The sequence below is a fragment of the Manis javanica genome, chromosome 12 (genome assembly GCF_040802235.1).
Source record: "Manis javanica isolate MJ-LG chromosome 12, MJ_LKY, whole genome shotgun sequence".
Taxonomy (NCBI): Eukaryota; Metazoa; Chordata; class Mammalia; order Pholidota; family Manidae; genus Manis; species Manis javanica.
In genome coordinates this window covers 69,400,234-69,428,140 of record NC_133167.1, presented here as the reverse complement: position 1 = coordinate 69,428,140, position 27,907 = coordinate 69,400,234, and the positions used below count along the sequence as shown (strand labels likewise).

The following is a 27,907-nucleotide window of genomic DNA, read 5'->3' as shown; positions in this document are numbered from 1 at the left end:
TCAAATAATTTTCAATAAGGGAAAAGACAGTGTTTTCAACAAACCATGCTGGGAACATTGGATGCCCATATGCAAAAAACTGAAACTGGACCCTGTCTTTTTTTTATTGAAGAATCCTTGATATACAATCTTGTATTGGTTTCAAATATACAAGACCATGGTTCAACAGTTACTCACAATATTAAATCTTCACCCCAACTAGTAGTTACTATCAGTCAACATAGAAAGATGTTACAGAATCATTGTCTATTTTCCATACTGAACTACCATCCCCATGACTAACTTATATTATGATTGAGATTTTTGTGCCCCTTTATACCTCTCACCCTCCCCACCCACCTACCCCAAACTCTCCCCCATGGTAACCACTTCTCACTATATATGAATCTACTGCTATTTTGTTCATTTAGTTTTGTTTTGTTTCATTTTGTTTTGTTTTTAGATATTTGGACCCCATCTTACACTGCATACAAAAATTAACTCAAAATGGATTTAAGACCTAAATGTAAGAGCTAAAACTATAAAACTCTTAGAAGAAAACATAGAGAAATAGCTTAATGATGTTGGATTTAGCAATGATTTCTTGGGTATCATTCCCAAGAGCACACACAACAAAAAGAGATAAATAAATTGGACTTCATCATAACTAAAAACTTATGTACATCAAAGGACATGATCAACAGTGAAAAGGCAACGACAGAGTAAGAGAAAATATTTGCTAATCATATATCCAATAAGGGATTGATATAATATATATATGCCTATATATACACACATTTTATATGTATATATAATATACACATTAAACAACATATATATACATGTATACATACCTATATATATATGAAAATATATGTATAAAACAGCATATAGAACTACAACTTAACAACAATAAAAACAAACCAATTAAGTGGGCTAAGAAATTGAATAGACATTTCTCAAAAAAAGGCACACAGATAGCCAATAAGCACATGAAAAGATGTTTAACATCACTAATCATTAGGGAAATGCAAATCAAAACCACAGTAAGATACCACTTCACACCCATTAGGATGGCTATTATTAAAAAAATAGAAAATAGCAGGTGTTGAGGATGTGGAGAAATTGGAACCTCTGTGTTCTGGCAGGAATGTGAAGTGGTGCAGCCACTATGGAAAACAGTATTGCAGTTCCTCAAAATATTAAACAGAATCACCATATGATCCAGGAATTCCCCGTCTGGGTATATGCACAAAAGAAATTAAAGCAAGGTCTCAAAACAAGTATCTGTACACCCACGTTCATAATAGCATTATGGTGGTTGCCAGGAACTCGTGGGATGGCAGCGTGGGGGGGATGGGGACTTAATGTCTATTGGGCACCGAGTTTTTCAGTTGAGAAAGATGAAAACATTCTGAATGTGTATAGTGGTGATGGTTGGACAATGTTAATGTCCTTAATGCCACTAAACTGGACACTTAAAAATGGTTAAAATGGAAAATCTTACATATATTTTACCACAAAAAGGGGGGGACCACCCTGAAAGAAAGCTATTATCATTCCTGTTCTATATATAAAAAATGGATGATTTGTGAGATTATAACAATTAATGACACTCAAATTGGAAGTATCAGAAGCCACATCTAAAAACATATTAAACTAAACCCACCCCAAAAAAACCACAAGATACCACTTCACACCCATTAGGAGACTGTAATCAAAAAGTCAGATAATATAGAGAAATCTGAACTCTTTTAACACATTGCTTATGGGAATGTAAAATGGCGTGGCTGCTTTGGAAAAGTCTGTTTAATGGCAGTTCCTCTCTAATGATTAAACTTAGTCACCATTTCATCCAGTAATTCCACTCCTAGTGTGTAACATGAGAAATGAAAACAAATTGAAAAACTTGTACACAAGTGCTTTTACCAGCATTATTCATAAAACAACCCAAATGTCCATCAGTGGAATAAAGGATAAACAAATGTGGTATATCCATGCAATGGAGTATTACTTGATCTTAAAAAGGACCAAGTACTGATACATGTTAGCAACAACATGGATAAACTCGACAACATTATGCTGAGAAAAGCCAGTCACAAAAGTCCACATATTAATGTTACATGATTCCAGTCCTATGAAAATCCAGAACAGAGAAACCTCCAGAGACAGAAAATTGATTATTGGTTGCTTAGGGCTGTAGGTTGGGGCTAGTGGGGGGACGGGATGATGGCTCAAGGGTATGGGGTCTCTTGAGGTGATGAGAATATTCTAATTTTTTTCAATTTTATTGAGATAAGTTGACAAAATTGTCCATATTTAAAATGCACATGATTTGACAGAGGTAATACTTTGTGAAGTGATTCCATTAATCGGGCTAATTAATACATTTACCTCACATAGCTGTTTGGTTTTTTCAGTGACAACATTTAATACTTTCTTAGAAAATTTCAAGTACACCACACAGTATTATTAACCACAGTCATGCTGCTGTGTACTATATTCCCAGAGCTTAATCATCTTCTAACCGAAGGCTTGTACCCTTTGGCCAACATCCCCCATCACCACCCACCAGCCCCTGGTAGCCACCATTCTACTCAATCTTTATGAGTTCAGATCTTTTTTACATCCCAAATCATACAGTATTTGTCTTCCTCTGCCTGGCTATTTCATTTAGCCCAAGGTCTTTTGTTTCATCCATTTTGTTGCAAATGGCAGGATTTCCCTCTTTCATGGCTGAATAATATTACCTTGATTATATATGTGTATCACACTTTCTTCATCCATTAATCTGTTGATGGACAGGTAGAGTGTTCCTGTATCTTGGCTAATGAGAATAATGCTGCAATAAACATTGAGTGCAAGTATCTCTTAGACATACTGATTTTGTTTTCTTTGGATATATACCCTCAAGTAGGATTGCAGGACACATGGTTGTTCTATTTTTAATTTTTTGAAATACCTCTATACGGTTTTCTATAGTGGTTGCAACAATTTGCCTTACGACCAATAGTGTACAAGTGTTGTCTTCTCTTCACATCATCACCAACACATTTGATCTGCATGTTTTTTATCAAAGCCATTCCAACAGGTGTGAGGGGCTATCTTGACTGCATTTCCCTAATGATTAGCGATGCAGAAAATTATTTAACTGTTGACCACTTATATGTGTTCTATGAAAAAAATGCCTATTCAAATCCTTTGCCCATTTTAAATCTCATTTTTTTGCTATTGAATTGTATAAGTTTCTTATATTTTTTGGGTAGTAACCCCTTATCTGATACATGGTTTGCAATACAGGGCTTAGGGGTGTCAGCCCCCCCAAGCTGAAAATCCTCGTGAAACATTTGACTCCCCAAAACTTAATAGCCTAGCACTGATCACAAGCCTAACTGATAACACTCAATTAACATATTATTATATGTATTATGTATGGTATTCTTATAACAAAGCTAGAGGAAAGGTTTTTTCAAATTGTTGCAACTCTATAAAGAAATTTCCAATATATTTACAGAAAAAAATCTGCATATAAGTGGCACCATGCTGTTCAAACCCCTGTTGTTCAAGGGTCAACTGTACTACCTAGTAACAAACTAAACAAGAATAAGGAAAATGGAAGGTATTGGGTGTGCTGGCAGGCTGGGGTGGGGGTTGGTGTCTTGTTGACTCATGAGTTTTTTGGGGTTCAGATCCCAAAATTGCACTGGGTGGTAAACCTCATTTGGAGTATGGTTTCTCTGGAGGGGAGCCCTCCAGGGCGCTGACTGGTGGAGGAAGGCACAGGAGTAAGCTGCCAGCGCTGTGGGGCGTTTGTGGAGAGTGGGGTGGGAAGTGCAGGCGAGGGCCCCATCATCCCCTACACAGAGTTGCAGGCAACCCCTCCATCTTATTATTGCTGTTGATCCTCCCCAGGATATGCTGCACCTGGTGGCCCTGAGTGTCGTGCCCTCTAGGTCACTTTTAAATGTCCCTTTTCCTGTACAGAGTAGAAGTACCCTGACTCTAAGTGGCTTGTGAAGGGGATCAGGCTCACTGCCTGGCACAGCCACCTTCACCCAATCCTTGGGACTTTCAGCCACCTTGCTCTCACCTTCCAAGAACCTCAGCAGCTCCAATTTTAGGGCCTTTCCAGAATTCTGAGGCTCTGTGTTATGTTTGGCCTTCTGGCTTACATCTGTTTATCTCCTTACCTCCATTTTAATGTGGCTTCAGATGGAGTGGAGGTAGATGTGTGTCCCATCTGCCATGTTTAACCAGATGAACACAGCAAAACCAATGGTCTGCTTTCTAAAGGGCAACTAGAGTTCAGCTATGTCCCCCTAGGAATTTTAAATGATAATCTATGAGACAAAATATCAATTTACTTGGTTTTATAGGAATATACCAGTTTAATGTGGTCGTCTGTACAGACACACTGTATGCCTGTACTTTATGGTTAATGTAACATATAGTCACAATAGTTAAGAATTTTAACTATATTACCTAGTAGTGATGGAATCTGACATAATTGTTTAATTACTAATCTTTAAATAAGCCAAGTAATCCTAAAAAAAAAAAAATTATAAAATGCTTATTGGAGTGACCTGTTGAGAGCCTTATAAAAGACTGCACAGCCTACTTTGATAAAAGAATGAGTTAAAAAAACCCTCAAAAAATTATTTATAATTCTAACATGTGGCAAAGTTTGAATTGCTTTTTGACAACTTATTTCTTTCTTCAATTCCTAAGAACCCATTGAAAAGGTTAAAAACAATTGCCAGGCTAAAAAACGTCTAGCATATAGTTTACTATTACATTCATAGTTTTTTACCCTTGAAGGACAAATAAACCCACAGTGCAGTGGGGGTGTGCCAGCTGCTGAGTCCCTTGAGTTCCAGAGTCCCTGGTCCTGGTCAGCTGGCTGCCCTTTCCCAGCTCTCACTGCGACCTGTGGGGAGTCCTGCAGACTGTAGCCGCCCTGTGGCTGCAAGAACTTCTGGCCATCAGACTGAGAGCCTCGGATCTGGTCCACCTGAACTCGGGAACCCTGAGGGCCAGGCGTCTGTCCGTGGTGACTGATCCTGGAGCCGAGCGCCACAAACCGGTCCTGCTGTGCATCTGGTAGCAAGGAACTCTGTAAACACAAGGCTGTGTTTTCACAGGCACTAGGTCCTTTTCAGAAGTAAAAATGACTATTAAGCCTTATTCATGTGCGATGCTACACAATCCATCACGTAAGACCATTAGTGAATGACCCTCATTTTCTTTCCAGGGAAGTTAATTCCAGTAGCAAAACTTGGACCAGTATCTGTGGTATAAGAAAAACATTACACCTAGGAGCAGTACCCTGCTGACTTCCTTAGAGATTTGATTCCAAACTATCTCCAAATAATCTAATTTATTTCCTTCATTGTTTGTCCCCACAAACTATTACAAAGGGGTGGAAAAGCATGGTTTCATGTTGTAAACTGCCCTTAAATGACCAAAAGTCACACAACATTACTGAAATGGAGCAATGCTTATTTTTAAAATACAGGAGACACAACAGAGCAGCTTCCCACCTGCACTCCGGTACCTGCCTCCTCTGGGGAACGCCCTCCTGGTCCGTGTCTGCTGCTGAATCGTTAACTATCACTGGATGCCCTAGGGGCATGGAAAGTTTGTGGCATCAAATCAGACACTGAGAAAGCACATTATAAACCATACAGAGCTGTTTGTTCTTTTCCTGCACACCTGGAGTAAGGTAAGCAGGGACAGAACGCAGAACCCTGGGCTGGGCTTTGCAATGGGTCCCCAGGGCCGCCCTTTCTGATCTCACTTCTGCTGGCTGTGAGGCAGCCGGCTGTGTGGGCAAGGAGGTCTGCGCTTAGGTTCAAGTCAGCACGTAACTCCCTTGAATGATTCTGCAGTTCTCCTGGTACCAAATTATGTCCGAGCATGAGCTGAACGCTGAACCCTGACAGGCCAGGTCCCATTGGGTGTCTGGCCCTGGCATTATAAAGCCTCACAGGACCTGCAGAGGCAGTTCAAGTGGGAAATGACTCCCACCCACACTCTCATTTTATAAGTCGGTTTCTCTGTGGCCACACGGTGACCACGGCAGAGCTGGGATCCTAACTCAGGTCTTGGGACCCCAGTATAGTGCCCCTTCCCTACACCATGCTGGTTATTTTAGCTGATTGTCAATATTTAAAAAGTTCTGTTTAAACTGAGTTTTGCTCCAAGGCAAAGTCCAAAGCTAAGAAAAATCCTCAAATAAGAATTACAGCCTCAACTGGGTAATACCAAACCTCTGAGCTGACAGCCCTCACAGCAACACCACGTGAAATGGCCATGTGGGGGGGGAGGGCGGGGCGGGATCAGCTTTACTGAGACATAATTCACATACCATAACTCTGCCCTGTTTATACAATTTAATGTAATTTAGTATATCTGCTGAGTTGTGCGACCATCATTACATAATTTCAAACGTTTTCATCACCAAAAAGAAACTCGGCCTATTAGCAAACACTACCTCCGTCCCCCCGCAGCCCCTGGCAGCCACGAAGCTACTTTCTATTCTGTGGACTTGTCTCTCCCAGACATTTCACATGGACAGAATCACACAACATGCGGTCTTTGGGCACGGCTTCTTTGAGCCAGCATGTTCTCAAGGTTCATCCCCGGGGGCACGGGGCAGTGCTTCAGTCCTTTTCACGGCTGAGTAACACCTTGTATGGAGAGACGTTTTCTTTATCCACTCACCAGCTGACAGACTTTGCGTTATTTCCACCTTTCATCTGTCATGATGTTGCTATGAACATTTGAGCCCAAGTGTTTCTGTAGACACGTTTGCAATCCCCCTGGGCATTCCCGAGCTGCCGTGGCTGGGCGCACATGCTCTGCTGCAATCTGGCCTTCCCGAATGCGAGCAGGCTCCAGAATCACTGGGCTCCCAGGGGCTGGGCCCACCCAGAGACCCCGACCCAGCTGGTTTGGGGCTGGGTCCAAATACTTGGGAGTGGAATCGCTGGGTCATGGTAACTCTATTTTTTAAACTTTTGAGGAACTGCCAGACTCCTCCACAGCAGCTGCACCATTTTACTTTCCCAGACCAGCAGTGTATGAGGGATTGGACTCTCTACATCCTTGCCAGCACTTATTTCAATTACAGCCAACCCAGTGGGCCGTGGTGGAGGTTTTATGACAGTTAAAACACACTGGGCAAGTGTATTCTCTGATCACCCACAGGTGGAAGAGTCTGAATAATACTGATAATGCTGCCCCCCCTCACTGTGTGCAGGCCCTCCCTGACAGAGGGTCTCAAAACGTGGTCTCCAGAACAACAGCACCTGGGAACCGTTAGAAATGCAAAGTCTGGGACTCCCAGGCCAGCTGGGCTGGGGTCTCTGGGTGGGCCCGGCCCCTGGGAGCCCTGAGATTATGGCGCCTCTCGCGTGTGCCCAGCCATGCTGGCCTTACCGCCTTACTAGTGACAACTGGGCACCAAGCCCCTCCGTACCCTGCAGACGAAGATGACAGGGACCAAGGAGCTTTCTGAAGGAGTAAACCTCACGGCTCAAGTGGAAGGGTTTGACGCTTTTCAGTAAGGAGGGACACTGTTGATATAAAGTGCTCACAGTAATTAATTTTGGACAGAAAAACCCAACTAGAAGATAAAGAAGAATTTCACAAGCACCGTCCAAGGCAGTAATGTAGATACACTCTCTCACACTTGCTGCTTTATATATTCCTTATCCACTGAGAAATCAAAGAGGACACTGTCATTGCTCGCCTTTATCTCGCTGGAGGACGGCGGCACAGGGGTGTCACAGAGCCACCACTCAACACTAAATCAGCCTCGGGGAGCCCTCACAACACAGACCTCAAACACTCCTGTGACCCCAGATGTTGATTACCATCTAAAAACATGGTAAAAACATATTCTGTGGAGACCTACTGTGTGTTTCCTTCACATGCCACTATTTAAAATCTCCACACACATTTCTCACGAGTTCACAAACTCAGCTATTAGGGTAGGTGAAGCCTGTTTGCAGCTACACTCTTGTTACTTCCCTCAGGTACTGGTCAGGCTCCCAGCCTCTCAGAACCTTTGCAGGGGCCACTGGAGGCGTGAGGAGGTGAGCCAGACGCGGTGGAGCCTAGTCTGCTCTCCCTCAGCAGCTTCCGGCCAGGGAGCCAGGAGAGGCAGAGCCTCCATGTGCAGGAGGACGGAGAAGAGTCGCACGGCGGGTCGGCAGGAAGCTCGCTGCCAGAACAGAGCTGCTCCGACTTTGCATTTGTTCCTTAAACCCCAACCCTGGCTGCCTGGTGCGTGCTCTACAGCATTTCCCTTGTCTGAGATGTCGTGGTGTCTCTGAGCAGGTTCAAAACCTTCTGATACATGTCCAGAATATCCTGAGTGGTGGGCCTTTCTGCAGGAGTGCGGCTCTTACAGGCTTTATGAATATCAAACAAATGGAATCGGACCATATCGCTCCCTTCAACGTGCCCCAAAAGGAAACTGGAGACGTCTGGAATCTTCCAGATGTCGGTCTTCTCATCATAGGATGGCATGAGATCATCGTGAAAAGGCCTGTCCCCCGCGTAGGGCCACAGCTGCTCGGGAGCCACAAAGTCCCCGAGGAGCTCCCGGTGGCCGCACTTCACCAGCGTCCCGGAGCTGCGGTCCACCAGGGGCAGGGCATCCAGGTCGTTTAGCACGATGCTGAAGTTGCTCGTCAGCAGGTACTGGGACAGCGTCTTGGGCAGGTCGCTGGAGTCACACATGACCAGGGGACCCAGGGGGCTGTGGTGCAGGTAGTGGATGACGCCCACGTAATCCATGGCCAGTTGCAGCCGGTGCTGCCACGTGTTCATGGCCTGGTACCTGGGCAGGTTCAGCGTCTCCTCCAGGCTGCTCAGGGAGCCCAGGGGGTGGTACTCGGTGAGAATGACACCGTCCTCCTCACAGTAGCCGAGCAGCGTGACGACATGTTTGCTCTGCAGCGATTTCAGCATCTGCAGCCCATGGAGGAAGTCATCTTTCATCTCCAGACTGGTGAGCTGTGAGAGCGCTACCTTGTGCCCCTTCCACTCAGACAGGAACACCTGCAGCAAAGCCATGGAGAACATGAGACCTGAAACCTGTACCTGGAACAGGTGAGCTGGGACGGGACCCAACAAGCATCTTGGCACAGATGCTGCCAGAGGGATTAGGTACTTTCCCCTATGATCTTAAGTGATCTAGAGATGGAGAGAGGAAATTTATAAAGTATAGTGGAGGGTGAAACGTGTTTTCAAGAAAAGTTGTGCAGGGAAGAGTTTAAAATTCTAAATAGGGTCCGAGAAGTCCTCACGGAGTGACTCTGCAGAAGAACCCGAAGGAGTGGGAGGATGCGCCCTGCACTCCCTGGGGACTGGGTTCCACAGAAGGGACAGCAGGGGCAGAGGCCCTGGGGTGGGAGCTGCTGACCGACACAGCCAGGGAGGCTGGGGCATGAGGAACACAGGAGGTAGGGAGGCTGGCCAGCGGGTGCAGCCTGCATGAGGCCTGTCGTTACAAGGACTGGCTCTCATGCAGAGTGAACCAGGCAGCCACGATTTGAGTCACAAGAGCAGCACTTCTGGCTGCTGTGCTGAGGGCAGGCTGAGAGGGTGGGAGGAGGACCACCGCGAAGGCTGAGAGGCCACTCGGGGGGCTGCTGAGGTAACTGAGGTTAAAGGTGAGAGTGGCGGGGCGGCCTGGGGGAGAGGATACGGGTGGAGTCTGAGACTGAGGAGAGGTCAAGTTCTGGATCTCTTCTGAGCACACAGACAATACAACTTGCTGCTGGATAGCACGTGGGTGTGAGAGGAAGAGAGAAGCCTACGAGGCCTCTGGGGCTGGAAGCCTGAGTGCCGGCCTGATGGAGCTGCCGTTACTGGTGACGGGAAGAGTAAGGGGCAGCAGGCCCAGGGCGACGATCAGGGACAGTCAGCGGGAGAAGCCTCTCAGGCCTCCGAGGGGCGATGTGGGGTAGGCAGTTGCACAGAAAATTCTAGAGAGTTCAGGAGAGTTCTTAACTGCAGATGGTGACCCAAGGAGCGAGCACGAAGAGAAAGGTACAAGGTTGAGGGGTGAGGAGGAGGAGTCTGTAGGGGAGACTGGGAAGTGGACGCTGTTAATTCACACTTTAAAATATGCCATTCATGTGACAGCTGCTTTCTCTGTAGCCTTATGTATTAAAAATAGCTCACAGAAGACCCTTCCAGAGGCTACATGAGACCAGAAAGCTACAGAGTAATTAGGAGAAAGAATCGATCCAATTTTCTGACAGGCTCCAACCCAGAGTTTATGGTGTTTTAAATGTAGTACACTTTTATGTTAAAGGAGATCTAACTGAAAACCCTCAGAGATTTGTGATCTCCTGAAGTCACCTCCCACCTTCTTCCTGTTGTCTGCACTGGCTCCACACTGAAGCACTGAGGATGGGCAGCCCCCCGAGATGCTGGCATTGCTGCCCATGAGAGGCTGGCAGAGTGCTTACCTGGTTCTACTAATGTAATATCGGGCTTGCAAATCTAAAAGGGATGAATCACCAACTGTTTCCCCAGGAAGTAAGATTAGAGATTGAGAGAGCAAGAGGTGGAAGGGAGCTTGTACTCCAGAATGCACTGCTTTTATGATTAAAGAAAAGAAAAAGGGAAAGCAGTGGGTCAACGTGTCTTTCCGGGGTAAGGGTACACGCTGCTCCCAGGAGGGGACACATGCCCCTGGCGATTCCAAACACAAACCACACGTGCACAGTCTGGGGCGCGAAGGGGCTGGCTTGTCTTATATTGAGGAAGCCATCAAAGCTAAGCCAGTATTTCAGGAGTTGTCTTCTGGCCCCTAAAAGTGGTTCTAGGAACCAGGCAGAGCAACGCAACTGCAAAGCCCTGAGCTGAGAGCTTGTCTGATCAGGAAACAAAGAAGGGTGGGGCAGCTGCAGGGACGGAGGGAAGCAGGGCCAGGTCTGAGAGGGAGGCAGACCTTAAGAGGTTTGCATTTTGTTTCCTAAGGGCAAAGGGAAGCCAGCAAAGGGGTTTTAGGGAGGGCAATACCTGAATTGTCTGAAGGCTGCCTGGTGCCTGGTGCCAGGTGCCAGGCGAGCAGGGAGGTGCCATCCAGGTGGGAGCTGTGGTGACTTAGAGGCAGTGGGTGAGGGAAAGGAGAGATGGTCCAAGTCTGGAACCTATCTTGACAGTGGAGCTGATAGAAGACTTGAGGTGGTGCCGAGGTTCCGGCCCCAGCAACCAGGTGGGAAGGGGTGGCGCAGAGACAGGCACAGCTGAGGAAGAATGGGTTTCGGGGAGGATCAAGCGTTCTACACGGGATACACTTAGATACTCGAGAGGCCTCAAGTGGAGATGCCAAATACAGAGCTGAATACACGAATCTGTGGCTCAGGCAAGGCTCAGGCTGGAGACAGAAATGTGGGAGTCACCGGCCTATATACAATGTATTTAAAGCAACGGAAGTAGATTAAATCACCTAGGGGAATCTAAAGGACACAAAAGAAGGGGACCCAGGAAGGAGCCAAGTGTTCTCACGTCAGCACTGCTGACACATCGGGACAGTCATTATTTGCCCATGGTGAGGCTGTCCTGGGCAACGTGGGAGGCCCAGCAGCATCCCCAGATGTCAGCACCCCACCCTGACACCTCCCCAGCTGTGATAACCACAAATGTGTCTCATCCTGTTGCTAAATCCCCCTAAGGAGCAAAATCTCCTTGGGTTGAGAACCTCTGATTGAGAGGCAAAATATAGGCTGTAAGTCTCTAGCTAAGGAGAACGATTAGGAATTGCCGGTGAGGGAGGAGGGAACTAAAAATGGGTGGAATCAAGGGTGGAGAGCCAGAGCAGCAAAGGGCGAGGCCACCAGACCGAGGGCGGCCAACAAGGTCAAGCTCCAGGAGGGCAGAGAACGTCCAGTGTGGCGTTTGCAGGCACGTGGGTACAGGCCACCACACGGGAGGGAGCATTTGGAAGCCCTGTGGCAGAGGACAGGCAGTGACCGGGAGGAGAAGACTTCTCTGAAGTGCGTGTGTTTGCGCGCCCGTAGGAATGTCCATGGTGTGGGTAAGATGGATGACCCAGGAAAGTAAATGAGTGAGGTGCAGAGGTGGAGCCCTGAGCTGCAGGGTGACGGTCTGGTGGGGGTAAGGAAGCACCCTCCAGAAAGTATGTTTGCAGAGTCACTCACGTAAGGAGATCATCAGCTATGGCAAGGGGTGGGGCAGAAACGTTCGGAGGAACAGAGGCAACAGGCAGGGCTCAAGAGGCCAGGTGCACGGCTGCGGTCTGCCCGCAGACCCACGGTGTGCGGGACCCAGGAGGCCGCCATGCTGACGGCGTTCACAGGCCCCTGCAATGCACACACAGTCTGTTCCTGCCCATCTTCCCCGTTCAGTAATGGGGGCCCCACTCCTCCTGTTGCCCAGGCTGAGAACCCCGCAGTCACCCATTCCTTGTCTTACACCCAACACCTATCTATTCAGAACTATTAGTTCTACCTGTAAATATCACCAGAACCCACTGATTTCTCGCTACATCTGCTGCTAACAGCCATGTCAAACTGACCATCTCCCACCCCTGCCTGCCTGCCTCATCCTGCTGCCTCATCCTGCTGCTTGAACAGCTCCCACAGCCTCTGCAGCCCGCCAGACCAGCGCCTCCTGACCTCGCATGCTGCCTCTCTCCCTGCCTCTGCCACCCAGGTCTTTCCTGGCCCCTCAACAACCAACCACACGTGTGCATCCTGGGGTCTCCGCTGGTACCCATCTTTCTTACTGGAGCATCTGTCCCCCAGACATCCACACAGCTCGCTCTCCAGTCGTTCTCCACCTGGAGGAAGGGGCCTGTGCGGTCCCCTTACCCTGCTGTCCTCACAGCCCACTCACTGGCATGCTTCGTCACATGGAAGCTTCCTAATGTCTTGCTCGTCTGACTCCCCAGCTAGAAGACTCCAATGGGCTTTGTCCCACTCACTGACCAACCCAGGACCTACACCAATCAATGAGGGAATCTGTAAAAGACCCCATTACTGTGTGTTGTATGGTTTTACTGACATAAATTCCTTCTCCCTGCCTGCCTCCCTCAAGATGTCCCTTCTCCACATTCCAGGGGCAGCAGCCACAGTGTCCTAGTCTCCCCAAAATCAAAGCCAGCAGTTTATCAAACTGCAGGCCCAAGAATCACTGTCTGCTCCCTCCCTTTTGCAGATCACCCAGAACACACTCACAGACGAACAGTCTGTGCGACAATCTGGCCTCTGGAGCCCATCTGCTGGCTGAGGAAGACCGTGACTGCCAAATGCAGCCGCACATGCTGCTTGCTGGGAAGACAAGGGCCCTTAAAACTTCTATCTGAGAACTGAATCCACGCCTTTGGTTTCTTTTTAAAATAGAAAATTTTTAGAAAATCAATATCATTCCATCATAGAATCTTAAATACAAGAACAAGAAACCCACCCATAATCCTCTACCACAGCATGATTCCTATCTTTTACATTTTCTACATAATTGTGGAATTTTGCAGTTGGAAACAGTGTATTGTACGATTTTGTACCTTACTTTTCTCGCTTGTCATCGTATTTTTCTCACGCTGCTAAATGGGGCTCCTAGCAACATTCCATGGCTACAGCATATGCTCCCAGCGCCTGGGCCACACTCTAGCCGCTCCCCTAGTTCCTATGCTCCCCCTCGTCCCGGCCTCTCGCTGCAGTGGTTCCCCACCAGGAGGGGCCGCGAGTGCAGATGCCGGCTCGCGGCGCCGGGCTGCCCCCGACCCATCAGGGCCAGACTCACTGTCTTCACGGCTCCTTGTCCGGCGCACCTCAGCGGCCTCACTTGCGCCCGCAGCTCCTCGCAGGTCAGCCAGGGCGCGCAGCCGCCTGCAGGTCCCCGGTGGAAGTGGCCGTGGGGGCAGCGCATGGGGCGGACGTGGCAGAGGCCGAGGTAGAGCAGCGCGTCCAGGAGCGCCACGCAGAGCAGCAGCCCCACGGCCGGCGGCACCGGGCCCCGGCGGCCCGCACCGGGCTTCGCGTCCATGGCGCGCCGGGGATCGCCTAACACAGGGACCGGAGAGCGGTGATCGGCCGGGCTCCCGGGCCTCGCCGCCCCTCCTGGGCCCGCCCTCCAGGCCCCAGGCGCCGCCGTGAGGACTGAGACGGTACTGAACACGGGGCTCGCCGCAGGCTCAAACCAGTCCTGTTAGGGGCCGGGGTCTGGGTTTACCCTCATCACGGTCGCTAGCAGGGACGTGTGTTCTGACTCTCGCTCCCACAGCAGTTTGCACTGAGTTGATAATTCAACGAATGGCTAGTAAAACGTAAACAAACTGTGGCTTGTTGGTCCCGGCGGGGCAGAAGATGGATGAGGGCAGCAGGGGATTAATTAGCTAGGGCATGGGTGGGTGGGGAGGCCGAGGCCCCTCACCCACCAAGGGGCTGGGATGTCCCTCAAAAGCTCCTTAATGGTTTAAAGAGGCTAAGGCTATCCTTCAGCAGGTGGAAAATGGCACCTGGGTGGGAGGGGCAGAAGGCCCGACTCGTGGAGGCCCTGGTGGTGACCCGGGTGAGAGCTGGAGCAGTGGAGGTGGGCACCTAGGGGATGGCTGGGGCGCCTCTCCAGCCAGGGGCTGCTGCCTGGGCATGGGCACTTGGCGGGTCCTGGCAGAGGCTGGCACTGCAGTGAAACTGTTGGTGGGGCCCTGGACATCCAGGGCTGGGTGCTCAGGGTGCTTGAGGCAGAGGCTACTGAAGACCCCGAATGGAATAAGGGAGATGGTCATGCCAGTGCAGAACAGAACAGCCGACTACCAGCACTGGAGTGGGTGGAGGGCCCCAGGGACAGAACTGACCCTGCGCTTCCCGTGCCTGAGACAACTGTGAGAGGAATGGTCACCTTCCAGGAGCGTCTGCCTCCTCCCAGCTCAGGTCTCCACTCAGACAGCTGGTATGTCAGTGTTCTGGTTGGCCCCAGCACCAGTGTGAAAATACTCTGCCACAAGTACTGAAAAGAAGATTTGTTAAATAAAAATCTCAACACTGTGCATAGACAAACAGCACTAGTCCCCACGGTCCAGCTTCCCCAGGGCCCTCCTAGTACCAGGGTGTCCCTCAGGCCCCAGAGCCAGGGTGGTGCTGCAGCCGCAGGGGATCTGGATCAGCTTGTCTGGGCTCAGAGCCCCATTCCCACCAGCCTCATTTTTCTCTTTGGTACCAGTCTACACCCTCTACCTCCACCACTATCTTTCAGCCACTCATTCATTCAACACATACTAAGTGGCTTCCACATGCCCAGCCCCACTCTAGGCACAAGGGATATGTGAGTATTTAAAACAGGCATGGTTCCTGTCTTCTTGGAGCTTAGGGGGAAACCTGGCGGGGAAGACAGACAGTAAACCAGTCGAGGAAGAAGTTTATCATCATATACTGTGAGGAGCACTCGAGGACAGAGTAACAGGGAGGATCCTTGGATGAAACCGTTCCAAAGACGTCTCCGAGGACGTGACACCCTGAGACTGGAAGCCTGTGAGGAGCCCTGAAGGAAACAGGAAGGCAGCTTTCACACCTTCTCCTTGAGAAAGTAAAGCCCACCTGCCATTCATGGACACTGATCAAGCCAGCTGCCAAGTTAATAGGAAACAGTGTTTCTCCTAAGATGCTGTGGCTATAACGCCTCAAACAACCCCTTTCTTTAAATGACCATGGCCTGCTTATTTGCTGAGCAACTCTTCTAAAAAATCAGACCAGAAATTTTGCTACTTAAAGTCCAAGCAGGAGGAGAAAGTACCTCACCTGCCTGCAGAAGCTAGTGGGGCTGACGGAGAAGCCGCCTCCACCTCCACCTCCAGCGGGAGCAGTTCTGGAGACAAGACTGCACATCCAGGTGAGCCTCAGAGTCCACAGGACACCAGGTCCTGGAGCCCACTTTACAGTCCAGATGGGATCTTGACCTCTTTCCAGGCAGCCCTGTTTGGCCTTGAGCCCATCAAAACGCTGCTTCATTGAACTTTTGCCCAAACTCCACACCCATCCCCCCAGTTCTGCACTGCCTCATTTGCTCTAACAGAGATGGGGCTCCACCACCAGGCAGTCTCTCAATCCAGTGGGTCAGTAACCTGACAGGTCCGTCTGCTGGCCTAGGTCCCCTCTCATCACGCTTCTGGCACCTCACTCTCATCTCATGACCTTGTTTCCCATTTTCCTGAAAAAAAAAAAACAAAACAGAAAGCAGAGAGCACTGTCACAAGCCCCCAACACCCTACGGCAGGCTCTGCCCCCCCCTCAATCCACCTTCTCCTGGGACAGTGGTGGACCGGCAGGCACCCAGCTGGACCCCTGTGCCAGGACCCAGCCTCCCAAATCATCAGCAGAGTGCCCTGACGCTCCCATGGCTGAAAACAGCCTCTCCACAGCCTCTCCCCCTCAGTGATCCCCTCTCTGCCCTACTTCTCTCTCCCTCTTCCGGCAAACTCCTTAAGAGGAGACCTACACCCGCTGTTCCCACCTCTCCCGCTTCTACATGGGAACCCACCATCCGAGCCCACGCTGAAGCCCACGGCTCCGCCCTCATCTCGAACCTCTCAGCAGTAGGGAGTTCGGCCAGTCACCCCCGCCTCCTGCAGCCGCGTCCTGGCTCCAGGAGACTGTGCTCTGGGGGCTCCCCCTGACCTCTCTGAAGGCTGGACCATGCTCAGACCTCTTCCTGCCCCTGGGAGACTCAGGACTCTCCGCCTCCCCCAGCAGACTGCTCAGGGTCACGGCTCCACGCCCAGCCTCCTCAGGGCGCTCCTCTAGCTTCTGGACTTCCTGCTGTGCCATGCATGCTCCGCACAATTCCAGGCCCGCATCCTTCCCCCTGGCCTTTCCCCTCCTGTCATGTTCAGGGCCTTCAATGGAAAACTGTGACGACCTTACCACTCGGGTATCATGGTGCCTTGAGCTCCTCTCACCCGCACCCGACCCTCCGAAGGGGCTCAAACAAGTGGATAAAACAGGTGACTTAGAACTTAGGTCAGGGGCCAGCACAGTGATTTCTGTACAGGGCCAGATAGGAAACATTCAGGTCTGGGGCCCAGAAGCTACAACGGAGCGGTAACTGCATCACCTGCACCTGTGGTGCAGAGCAGCCATGCAAGGTGATGAGAGGCCACAGGCTGTCCCTGTCACAGTGACCTGTCGCCAGAGTGGGAGAGCAGCCCCAGACACTACATATGCAAATGAGCGTGGCTGTGCTCCCATACATTAGGTACACACAATGATATTTGAATTTCATATCATTTTTATGTGTCACAGAGGAGTCCTCTTGATTCTATTCCCCAACACTGAAAGTTAAAAAGCATTCCTCAGTTGCAGGCCATACAGAAGCAGGTGGGGGCGGAAGGTGGCACCCCTGTAGGGTGACTGCTCTGCTGCATGCCACCTTTCCATTCCAGCCCCCTGCCTCGCAATCTCACCCACGCCTTGCAATCTCACCCACGCACGCAGTGCTGGTGACGGTGTAAACCTGGTGACTTCCAGGTCTCTACTGTGACCCACATCTTTCTCTTACGTGTTCCTTGGCTGGCGCCTCAAAGTCTAGGATGTCCATAATGAGAGCTCACTGCCCTGTCGCTGGCAGGGCCCTTCTCCAGGGCTCTGGCTCTGACAGGAATACAACCCACCCAGGCACCCAAGTCGCAGTGCACGTGACATGGCTCCACCCCTAACTTCTAAACTAGCCAATCACCACGTACGAATCTATTTGTGCCTCCCCTTCCTTGGTACCCAGCCCTGGTCCCAGCCACCAGCATTTTACCTGGGCTTCTGCAACAGTTTGTCACCTGATCTCCCCCTTCTTTTTTTCAATCCATTCTTCACACAGCAAATAGGATCTTTTCTTTCCTGAAAACTTTCAAGCACAGAGAAAACGAAAAGATAAAGTCAGGAACACCCACCCAACTTTGTCAAGTAACAGTGTATCATATTTTCTTAAGTTCACTCTCCTTTTTTTCCCTTAGAGTATTTATTTATTCATTTATTTAAAGTTATCTTTTAAAGAAATAAAACATTACTTATATAAATACCAAAACCAGGCAAAGACACAAAAAAAGAAAATTACACACCAATATACCCCATGAACATTGATGCAAAAATACTCAAAAAAATATTAGCAAATCAAATTCAAAAAATACATCAAAAAGATCATCCATTATGATCAAGTAGGATTTATTCCAGGGATGCAAGGATGGTACAATATTAGAAAATCCATCAACATCCACCACATCAACAAAAAGGACAAAAAACACATGATCATCTCCATAGATGCCGAAAAAGCATTCGACAAAATTCAACACCCATTCATGATAAAAACTCAACAAAATGGATAAAGAGGGCAAGTACCTCCACATAATAAAGGCCATATATGATAAACCCTCAGCCAACATTATACTTAACAGTGAAAAGCTGAAGGCTTTCCTCTAAGATCAGGAACAAGACAGGGATGCCCACTCTCCCCACTGTTATTCAATATAGTACTGGAGGTCCTAGCCACGGCAATCAGACAGAACAAAGAAATAAAAGGCATCCAGACTGGTAAAGAACAAGTCAAACAGTCACTATCTGCAGATATTGTACATAAAAAACCCTAAAGAATCCACTCCAAAACAACTACAGTATCTGAATTCAGCAAAGTTGCAGGATACAAAATTAATACACAAAAATATGTTGCTTTCCACACAGTAATGATGAACTAGCAGATAGAGAAACCAGGAAAACAATTCCATTCACAATTGCATCAAAAATAATAAAATACCTAGGAATAAACCTAACCAAGGAGGTGAAAGACCTATACCCTGAAATCTACAAGACATTCTTAAGAGAAATTAAAGACACCAATAAATGGAAATACATCCCATGCTCTTGGCTAGGAAGAATTAATATTGTCAAAATGGCCATCCTGCCTAAAGCAATCTACAGATTCAATGCAATTCCTATCAAAATACCAACAGCATTCTTCAATGAACTGGAGCAAATAGTTGTAAAATTCACATGGAACCACAAAAGACCCCTAATAGCCAAAGCAATCCTGAGAAGGAAGAGTAAAACGGGGGGGTATTAGGCTCCCCAACTTCAAGGTCTACTACAAAGCCACAGTAATCAAGACAACTTGGTACTGGCACAAGAACAGACCCATAGATCAGTGGAACAGAATAGAGAGCCCAGATATAAACCTAGGCATATACAGTCAATTAATATACGATAAAGGAGTCATGGATATACAATGGGGAAACGCCAGCCTCCTCAACAACTGGTATTGGCAAAACTGGACAGCTACATGCAAGAGAATGAAACTAGATTACTGTCTAACCCCATATACAAAAGTAAACTCGAAATGGATTAAAGACCTGAATGTAAGTCATGAAACCATAAAATTCTTAGAAGAAAACAAAGGCAAAAATCTCTTGAACATGAGCAGCTTTTTACTAAACACATCTCCCCAGGCAAGGGAAACAAAAGCAAAAATGAACAAATGGGACTACATCAAACTTCAGCAAAGGACACCATCAGTAAAACAAAAAGGCATCCTACAGTATGGGAGAATATGTTCGTAAACAACACATCAGACAAGGGATTAACATCCAAAATATAAAAAGAACACACAGGCCTCAACACCCAAAAAGCAAATGACTCAATTAAAAAATGGGCAGAGGATATGAATAGACACTTCTCCAAAGAAGAAATTCAGATGTCCAACAGGCACATTAAAAGATGCTCCACATCACTAATTATCAGGGAAATGTAAATTAAAACCACAATGAGATATCACCTCACACCAGTTAGGATGGCTAACATCAAAAAGACAAACAACAACAAATGCTGGTGAGGATGCGGAGAAAGGGGAACCCTCTAAACTGCTGGTGGGAATGTAATTTAGTTCAACCACTGTGAAAAGCAATATGGAGGTTCCTCAAAAAAACTAAAAATAGAAATACTATTTGACCCAGGAATTCCACTCCTAGAAATTTACCCAAAGAAAACAAGATCCCAGATTCAAAAAGACATATGCCTATGTTTATCACAGCACTATTTACAATATCCAAGACATGGAAGCAACCTAAGTGTTCATCAGTAGATGAATGGATAAAGAAGATGTGTTATATATACACAATGGAATATTATTCAGCCATAAGAAGAAAACAAATCCTACTATTTGCAACAGCATGGATGGAGCTGGAGGGTATTATGCTCAGTGAAATAAGCGAGGCGGAGAAAGACAAGTACCAAATGATTTCCCTCATCTGTGGAGTATAACTAACAAGGAAGGGAAATTGAAGGAACAAAACAGCAGCAGATTCACAGACTGCAAGAAGCGACTAACAGTTACCAAAGGGGAGGGGTGGGATGGGCCAGTGGGGAGGGAGGGAGAAGGGGATTGAGGGTGCATTATGATTAGCACATATGGTGTGTGGAGGTGGGTCACGGGGAAGACAAGATGACAAGCAGTGACTGTGTCATCTTACTACACTGATGGACAGTGACTGCCATGGGGTACGAGGGGGACTTGATAATATGGGTGAATATAGTAACCACAATGTTTTTCATGTGAAACCTTCATAAAGAGTGTATACCCATGATAGCTTAATAAAAAATAAAATAAAAACATTACATATACACTGAAGCCCCTTTGGAACCCTCCCAGTCCTAGTCTGCTCCCAACCAAGAAGTAATTGCCACCCACAAGTTGGAGTGTGTCAGAACTTCTCAAACTGTGGTCCCTAACCTGCCACAGCAGCATCGCCTGGAATCTTGTGAGACACACCAAGACCTGAGCCAGAAACGTTGAGGAGGGCCTGGACTCAGTGCTTGCACAGGTCCTCCAGGTGGTTCGGATGCAAGCTAACACATGAGAACCGCAGGTGTACGTAATTCCCACACACGCCGTTCAGTTCCACCACCTGGCTAAGTGCCATCAGTAACAACATAATACCTGTATGTTTGCGAGCTTCATACAAGCAGTGTTGCCCTGTATATATAAATATATATATATATATATCCTTCTGCATCTTGCTTTTTCAAAAGCTCAACATTATATTTTTGAGGTTTACCCATGTAGAGACTGAAATTCTAGTTTGCTGTTCTCAACTGTTTGACCACAACTAGTGAAACAGTTTTGCACACACTTCCTCGTACACATGTGGAAGTTTTCTCTGGGATCTACAGGGTGATCTTTCTAAGACCCAAATTTGATCACTCCTTGCTTTAAAACATTTCTCACAGCCCCCAACTGCCGTCAGGATAAAATCCAGACTCCCAGTGTGGACCTGGCCCCCAGAGATCCAGCCTCTGCCTGCCTCTCCAGGCCCCTCCCCGCACCCCATGCTCCAGCCTCAGCTCTCCTCAGTCCTCGCAGGCACCTCTCCGGGCCGCCCAAGTTCCGGCACATATTTCTTCTTCCTGGACTGTGAGCTCCCTGCGGCCCTGCACACACCTGTGTTGTGGGTGGCCGGCAGGTAGCAGGGACTCAGTAAAAACGCACTGACTCCTGATCATCCAGAAATTCCCATCTTCAGAGCCTCAGGTGCGGCTTCCTCTCTTGCACCTGTCCTCTGACCTCTCACTCCCCACCTCCTCCAATCTGGGTTCACCAGCCCAAACCCCACAGCCAATCCTTTTAACCCTCAGACCCTCCTGGCCCCTGACTTCCACTGATCCTGCCTTGCCTTTAGGGGTTGGTTCAGGTTCCAAAGGGCCTCAAGCTTATGTAATTTTTTTCCTTTTGAAAAGATACCACTTTCTTCTTTCTTCATTTTCCCTCAAAGGCTGCCAATGTAAGGTACAAAATTCTGTGGGACTTTAGAAACTCATTGCAATATAATGAGTCATAAAAAATAAATATTTGATCATTCAGATGACCAAATATATACTTCCCAGGTATTTCTGGTCTTCATCCAGTCCCTGAAAACACTACAGTCTTAAAGGTTATAAATTCTGTTCCTCTGACATCAAATGCAATGGTCTATTTTTCCCTACATATGTGTATAACAATGACAATATTATACACAGCAGTAAGAGTATAACTTCATTTGGGTACCTGGAACCGATTCCAGTGTGTGTAAGTATGTGGGTGGGGCCCTTCTCATACTTACACCAAGCAATTCTCAAATACCAGCAGGGTATCCGAGAACTCAATTCTGAAGCTATCTGCCTGGAGACACCCAGATTCCCGGGTGAAGGGCTCCATCCTACAAGACTGCCCTCCACCCCCATTCAAGACGCTGGTCGCAAGCCCCAGGCAGTTCCCTGTGCCCTTGACCTACCCGCTACAGACTGGGGGTTCCTACGACCTCCCCCTTAGGTTTGATTAATTTGCTAGAGCGGCTCACAGAACTCAGGAAAACACGTTTACCAGTTTAATAAAGGAGACCATAAAGGATACAAGTTAACAGCAGATGAAGAGAGACACAGCAAGGTCCCAAATAAAGGAGATTCTGTCCTCGCGGAGCTGGTGGCCTGGCTCGGTGGCACATGGAAGCTCTCGCTGATCAAGAGGCAGGAGCCAACCGAACAGCATGGAGCAGAGCAGAGCGCAAAAATCTCTTCAGGGAATTTTGTCAGGGCTTTATTGCAGTCATGATTGACTAAATTATTGGCCATTGATTGGCTGATTCAGCCTCCAGCCCTGCCCCTGGGTGGGGTCCAAAGATCTCGCATTAACATGACAAAATACCTCTTTAACCTTTAAGATCGCCGTGTTTTTAGGAACTGTGGAAGAAGGCCAGATATACCTGGGAAACATATATGAATGACCAAATATGTATTTCTTATAACTCATTATATCCCAAAGGTGAAATGGTGTCTTCTCATGTTAATGAAACTTTTGGACCCTGCCCGAGGGCAGAGGCTAGAGGTTGAATCAGACAATGGCTAATAATGTAGTCAATCATGACGATGCGATGAAGCCCTCACAAAAGCCCCAGAAGAGCTATGGCTCTCTGCTCTCTGGGACCCTGCTTCTCTGTCCACGCCGCCTCCATGACACCAAGGCAGGCCCCAAGCTCCAGGAAGAGAGAAGCTCCTTTATTTGGGACCTCGCCCTATGTCTCTCTTCGTCTGGCTGTTAACTTATATCCTTTATTAAACTGGTACATGTAAGTGTTTTCCTGAGTTCTTTGAGCTGCTCTAGCAAATTAATCGAACTTAAAGAGGAGGTCGTGGGAACCTCCAATCTGTAGCGGGTAGAGGGCAGTCTTTTTTGTTTGTTTTTGTTTTTTATCTGGGGGAGGAGGCAGGGCATGGACATCATAAATGGGATAAAATCCCAGAAATGTACTAGTAGGTGAGTGGAGGAGGTATAGTGTGAATGTGCTTTTTACTCCTTTATGATACAAAATATTCCTAACAACTAATACAACATTGGAATATGAAAAAATCAAATAACTACCACCATACTAACAAGAGAAGTTCAGGGCCATAAAATAAAAAAGGAACACTAACATATTCCTTTAGACAAAAGTGTCAAAGGCACTAGTTGAGTATGTCAGACTTCTTTGTGGTCTTTTCCTTCAAAATGGCACACAGCTGGCAAGGTTAAGCCCACGAAAGCTGGACATTCACTGTTTTCCGTTTCGCTGAATGTTTTTCACATTTCTTATTAACTTTTTTTGTATTTTGGTATCATTAATATACAATCACATGAGCAACACTGTGTTTACTAGATTTCCCCCATTACCTAGTCTCCACCACATACCCCATTGCAGTCACTATCAGTGTAGTAGATGCTATAGAGTCACTACTTATCTTCTCTGTGCTATATTGCCTTCCCCGTGACCCCCCATACAGGGTAGTTTTGTAGGAGGGAGCCCTCTGGGGAATCTGGTGCTGTCTCCAAGCAGATTAGCATTAGAATTGAGTTCTCATCACACACACACACACACACGAATCCTGTCCAGGAACCCGAAGGAGTTTGTGTTTACTACTACTGCAGTGTATAATATTATTGTTGTATATAGGAAAGAAACAAAACTTGTATTTTCAGATCTGCATTAGATCTTCATCATTAGCCAGTTACCCATTACGCACTTCTTGCCACTCTGCAGTTACAGGCCTCAGCAGCCTTTCAATTAGCCATAAATCCTCACATCCAGTTCTGAATCCTCCCCCAGAAAAGCACCCATCCAAAAAATCAACTAACTTTCACACAGTGTCATCCTCACATCAATTCTGCAAGGTAAATAAGATTCTTACATGCATTTCACAAATAAAAGGAGCTAGAGGTGAAATGACTCATCTGGGGTCATTAAACTACACGGAGAAGCCAAGTTTTTTGGCCTGAACCCCACATCTTCCTTTAAGTCCTGCAGCCCTCGGGTGTTTGACAGAATTGGACACAGTATGGTCACCACAAGGGTGTGGGGTGGCCACTGATTCCCATTTCTTAAAGATGACAGCCCGCACCAGCACCTGATGGAACTGTTTAAGACCAACTTCTGGAGTCGACTGCCCAGGGCTCAGGACAGGCCCTATGGCTAAAGATCTTTCTTGTCCACGAAAGAAGCAAAATGACACTGAAAGTTACTGTTTCTGCAAGTTAAGGGATAATAATTGTGGGCCCGGTTGGGTAAGAGAAATTCAAGTACTGTTTATAGACAGAAAGGATTCCTGTCATTGATAGGAAACGGCTGGAAATGGAAAAACCTGGGTACCACCGCTCTACACTCACAGCTTAATTGTTTAAATAAGAAAAAAAAAGCAATGAAACAAAAGTTTTTACCAATTTACAGGATATTTTACATAACGAGAAAAGCGAGTTAGCGTCACCCAATAGGATTTGAGGCAGAATCTAATTCTGCTAATAAAGCACAAGGTACATTAATTATTTTAAATATTCGGATGAGTACTTGGCCTTAAGGTTATGCAATAACAACAAAGGATGGAACCGACAAGACTACAACATAAAAGGGCCAAACCTTTTTAAGAGCAGCGTGTGATCACACCCAAGCCAGAGATTGCGCCCAGGGGCAGCTGGCGGGGCGGGAACCGCCACCAACCACCCCAAAGGAATGAGCCTCGGCCGCCCGGGAGCACCGGGAGGCGGGGCGGGTGCCGCGGGACTTGGGGGCTCGGCGGGGCCGCAGGATCTGGGACTGGAGGGCTCGGCGAGGCCGCGGGGACCTGAGCATGGGGAGCTCAGGCCGGGCCTGAGGCACGCCCAGCAGAAAACCGAAATGCCCTCCGCGCCCGCCCGACCCACAGCCTCTCTCGCGCGGGCGGCGGGTCCCGCACGGAGTTCCGGACCGAATCTCCCACCCTCCGCAAGGTCACTCGGGTAGCCCCGCCGCTAACCCCGCAGCACCTACCTGCAGCCCACGGCCGGCACGCGGACTCCTGCGCCTGCGCAACCGGAAGCGAGCCCAGCAGGGCGCGCGCAAGGCTGCCCCCCTGTGGCCGCCTCCCGCCGTGCACATGGAGGCACGTGACTGAGACGCGTCGGGGGCGTTCCCCGGCGCAGGCGCACCCTCCAGACTCCTCCTCTTCGGGCTTCTTTCTGAGCATGTGAGGGCGACGAAGTGTTGACCCATGACTGCTTTAGCCCGGACGCCCAGACTGGTGCTGTGTACGGTGGAGAGGAGCGGTACGATCTAGACCGATCAAAAAGCTCCGGTCTGTGCAAAGCGGTGGTTTCCAAAGAGTGGTCCTCAGAGCGGATGCTGATGCTTCACATCTCCTGGGAAAGTGCAAATTCTCGGCTCCATCCCAGACCTCGGGTGGGGTCCAGCAATCTGCTTTACTCAGGCCTCCGGGTGATGCTGATGTGAAGGTTGAGAGCCACTGGTGGAAGGGAAACTCAGGGGCTTGCTTAGCCCAGAGCAGAAAAGCTGCACGTCTTGCCCTCAAGGGCAGGCAGGCAAGAGCTTGGGCAAGCCCCGAAGGAGTGAGGAGTGGAGAGGGGAAGGACGCTGGAAGGCCTCACCACGCCACACGGCGTTTGTACCTGGTGGAAAAAAAGAGAGGAAAGGCTTCGACATGGAAAGGCATAGCACTAACTTTTTGTTTAAATCAGAAGTGTTATTTACTTCTACACTGGCATTTTCCAACTTTGGAGTCAAGAGACTAACAGTTATGTGGGTTAAAAACTGAAACTGTACTGGTAATAATCCAAACCTTAAAATGACTAGATGCTACTTGCCTACCAGGTTGGCAAAAAAATAGCAAGGAGAATCTAAGTGTCCCCACAGCCATAGGTGAATGTAAATTTTTAAAACCTGTACCAATTCCTCCTATGCATAAAGGGCTCCAGAAAATTCCATGCCTGTGAATTTATCGTGCAAAAATAATTGAATATGTCACAATCACAATATAGGTAGGTCACAGGGAAGGCAGTGCAACATGGAGAAGACAAGTAGTGCGACTCTAGCATCTTACTATACTGTAGGACAGTGACTGCAGTGTGGAGGGGGATGAAGACCTGATAATATGGGTGAATGTTGAAACCACAAGGTTGTTCATAAGATTGTATATAAATGATACTTTAATGAAAAAATTGAATGTGTGTGCAAGATGTATGTACAAGAGAACTCACTGAAGTGTTAATAAAGGATGTTTGTAGTAGTAAAAGAAACAAATGTTTAAGAATAGGGATTCTGAAAGAAATTATATCTTTAAAGCCATTAAAACTGATACTGTAGTAACACTTTGGCTCTAGAATTACTCTGAGACCTTGAAAAAGTTTTACCTTAAGTTTCAAGTTTTGAAGAATAGCTCTCCTCTTTGGGACTATCTTAGGAAAAAGTAATGAACAACTCAACTGAAAGTAAATATTTTTCCCTCTGCTATCTAAACAGCTGAATTATTTACCATCTTGCAAAAACCTAGTATGTGTAAGTTCTTGACTTCTGTGTTAGGTTACCATAACCTCGTGGTTAGGGAGTTGTTAGGACCATGCTATTATTTTCCGCTGGATGACTAAAGGGTCAGGGCTGAACTGTTGCTGCCTTTTTATCTACTGCTCACCTGCTGCTATTTAAATCCTGAATTTGGGTTCTCAACAAGCTACTGAGATCACCCACCTAATGCAAACTTTAAAATGTAATGCATTGATAATAGCAATTGCTGGAACACAATGCATGTGTTCCTCTGCTGTGCAAAATTATGAATAAAAACCAGGGACTCATGGCAAAATGGAGTTCAGGACACAACACTTGAAAACTTAATCACTTAAAAAAATAAAAGAACCTAATAAAAACCGCAACAGTTTTACACATGATGATATTTTACCTTGGAAAAGAACTGAGGCTTCCCCGTGGATGTGGGCTCTGGAAGAGTCTGTGGGTTATCGTGAGGTGACAGAGGGGCAGTTCTTGCTGTAACCCCAGATGTACATGGCCGTGGTTTGTAACCCCGATAAGCTGAAGACACTGGTGGTTGATGGGTGTGCCTGTGTGTGTGCTGTGCTCACACACAGCCCCCAGTGTGGCTCAGCAGGATATAGTTTTCTGCGTTCACCTGGTGTTTCTGCAGGATGAAATCAACAGGACAACTGTGTTATGCTCAAATTATATCTTAATACATCAGTCATGTTGAAACAAATTTGCTTTTAAAAATGTGTTAGAGCTGAACTGGCTGCACTTAACTTTATTTTTTTCTTTCCTCAATTTCCTCTATCAGTTTTCAATTCCTGATTCTTTTCTGTACCAGTTTATGTCTCTGATTAGCCACTGTTAGCTGTTTTATCTTTTGCATGCCTTGGCCATTTGGACTTTCGGATTGCTGTACTATTTACTAATGTGTAATAAACAGGTTTTGTACATAGTCCCTATATTAAAAAATGGATGTCTAATAAATACTATGTAGATACTCTGCAAGAAATGTTCTTTTTGAACCTGAAAAGGGTAGGTGTTTTTCTGACTTAGGGTCAGTTCTTGGGAGAGATGAAAGACCTCTTTGTATTGTCAGTCACAGCG

The 27,907-nt window shown here is 47.5% G+C and overlaps 1 protein-coding gene and 1 pseudogene across 8 annotated transcripts; both read right to left on the bottom strand.

Annotated features, from left to right (window-relative positions):
• LOC140845282 (cytochrome c oxidase subunit 1-like) overlaps positions 1-5,933 on the bottom strand; it is a 41,934-nt pseudogene extending 36,001 nt beyond the window's left edge.
• POMK (protein O-mannose kinase) lies at positions 91-25,416 on the bottom strand. Of its 8 annotated transcripts, none has more exons than XM_037014990.2 (7): positions 25,304-25,415; positions 17,764-17,856; positions 15,762-16,170; positions 15,397-15,504; positions 14,866-14,973; positions 13,768-14,027; positions 91-9,048 (listed from the first exon to the last, which is right to left on the bottom strand). In XM_037014990.2, exons 6-7 carry the CDS (start codon positions 14,008-14,010, stop codon positions 8,278-8,280), a joined length of 1,014 nt encoding a protein of 337 aa, XP_036870885.2. In that variant the 5' UTR covers positions 14,011-14,027; positions 14,866-14,973; positions 15,397-15,504; positions 15,762-16,170; positions 17,764-17,856; positions 25,304-25,415; the 3' UTR covers positions 91-8,277. The 8 variants fall into 8 exon arrangements, with proteins under 8 accessions (XP_036870885.2, XP_036870890.2, XP_036870893.2 ...); XM_037014995.2 differs by having other exon boundaries at positions 16,085-16,170; XM_037014998.2 differs by lacking the exon at positions 15,397-15,504 and having other exon boundaries at positions 14,822-14,973; positions 25,304-25,416.
• Positions 25,417-27,907: the final 2,491 nt, after the last annotated feature.

Bases quoted from the DNA above. Each gene is read 5' to 3' on its own strand.
- POMK (XM_037014998.2), bottom strand. From the start codon at position 14,010: ATGGACGCGAAGCCCGGTGCGGGCCGCCGGGGCCCGGTGCCGCCGGCC. The intron at 9,049-13,767 runs GTGAGTCTGGCC...GCTTTGCTGCAG, and splicing joins GACAAGGAGCCGTGAAGACA to GTGTTCCTGTCTGAGTGGAA.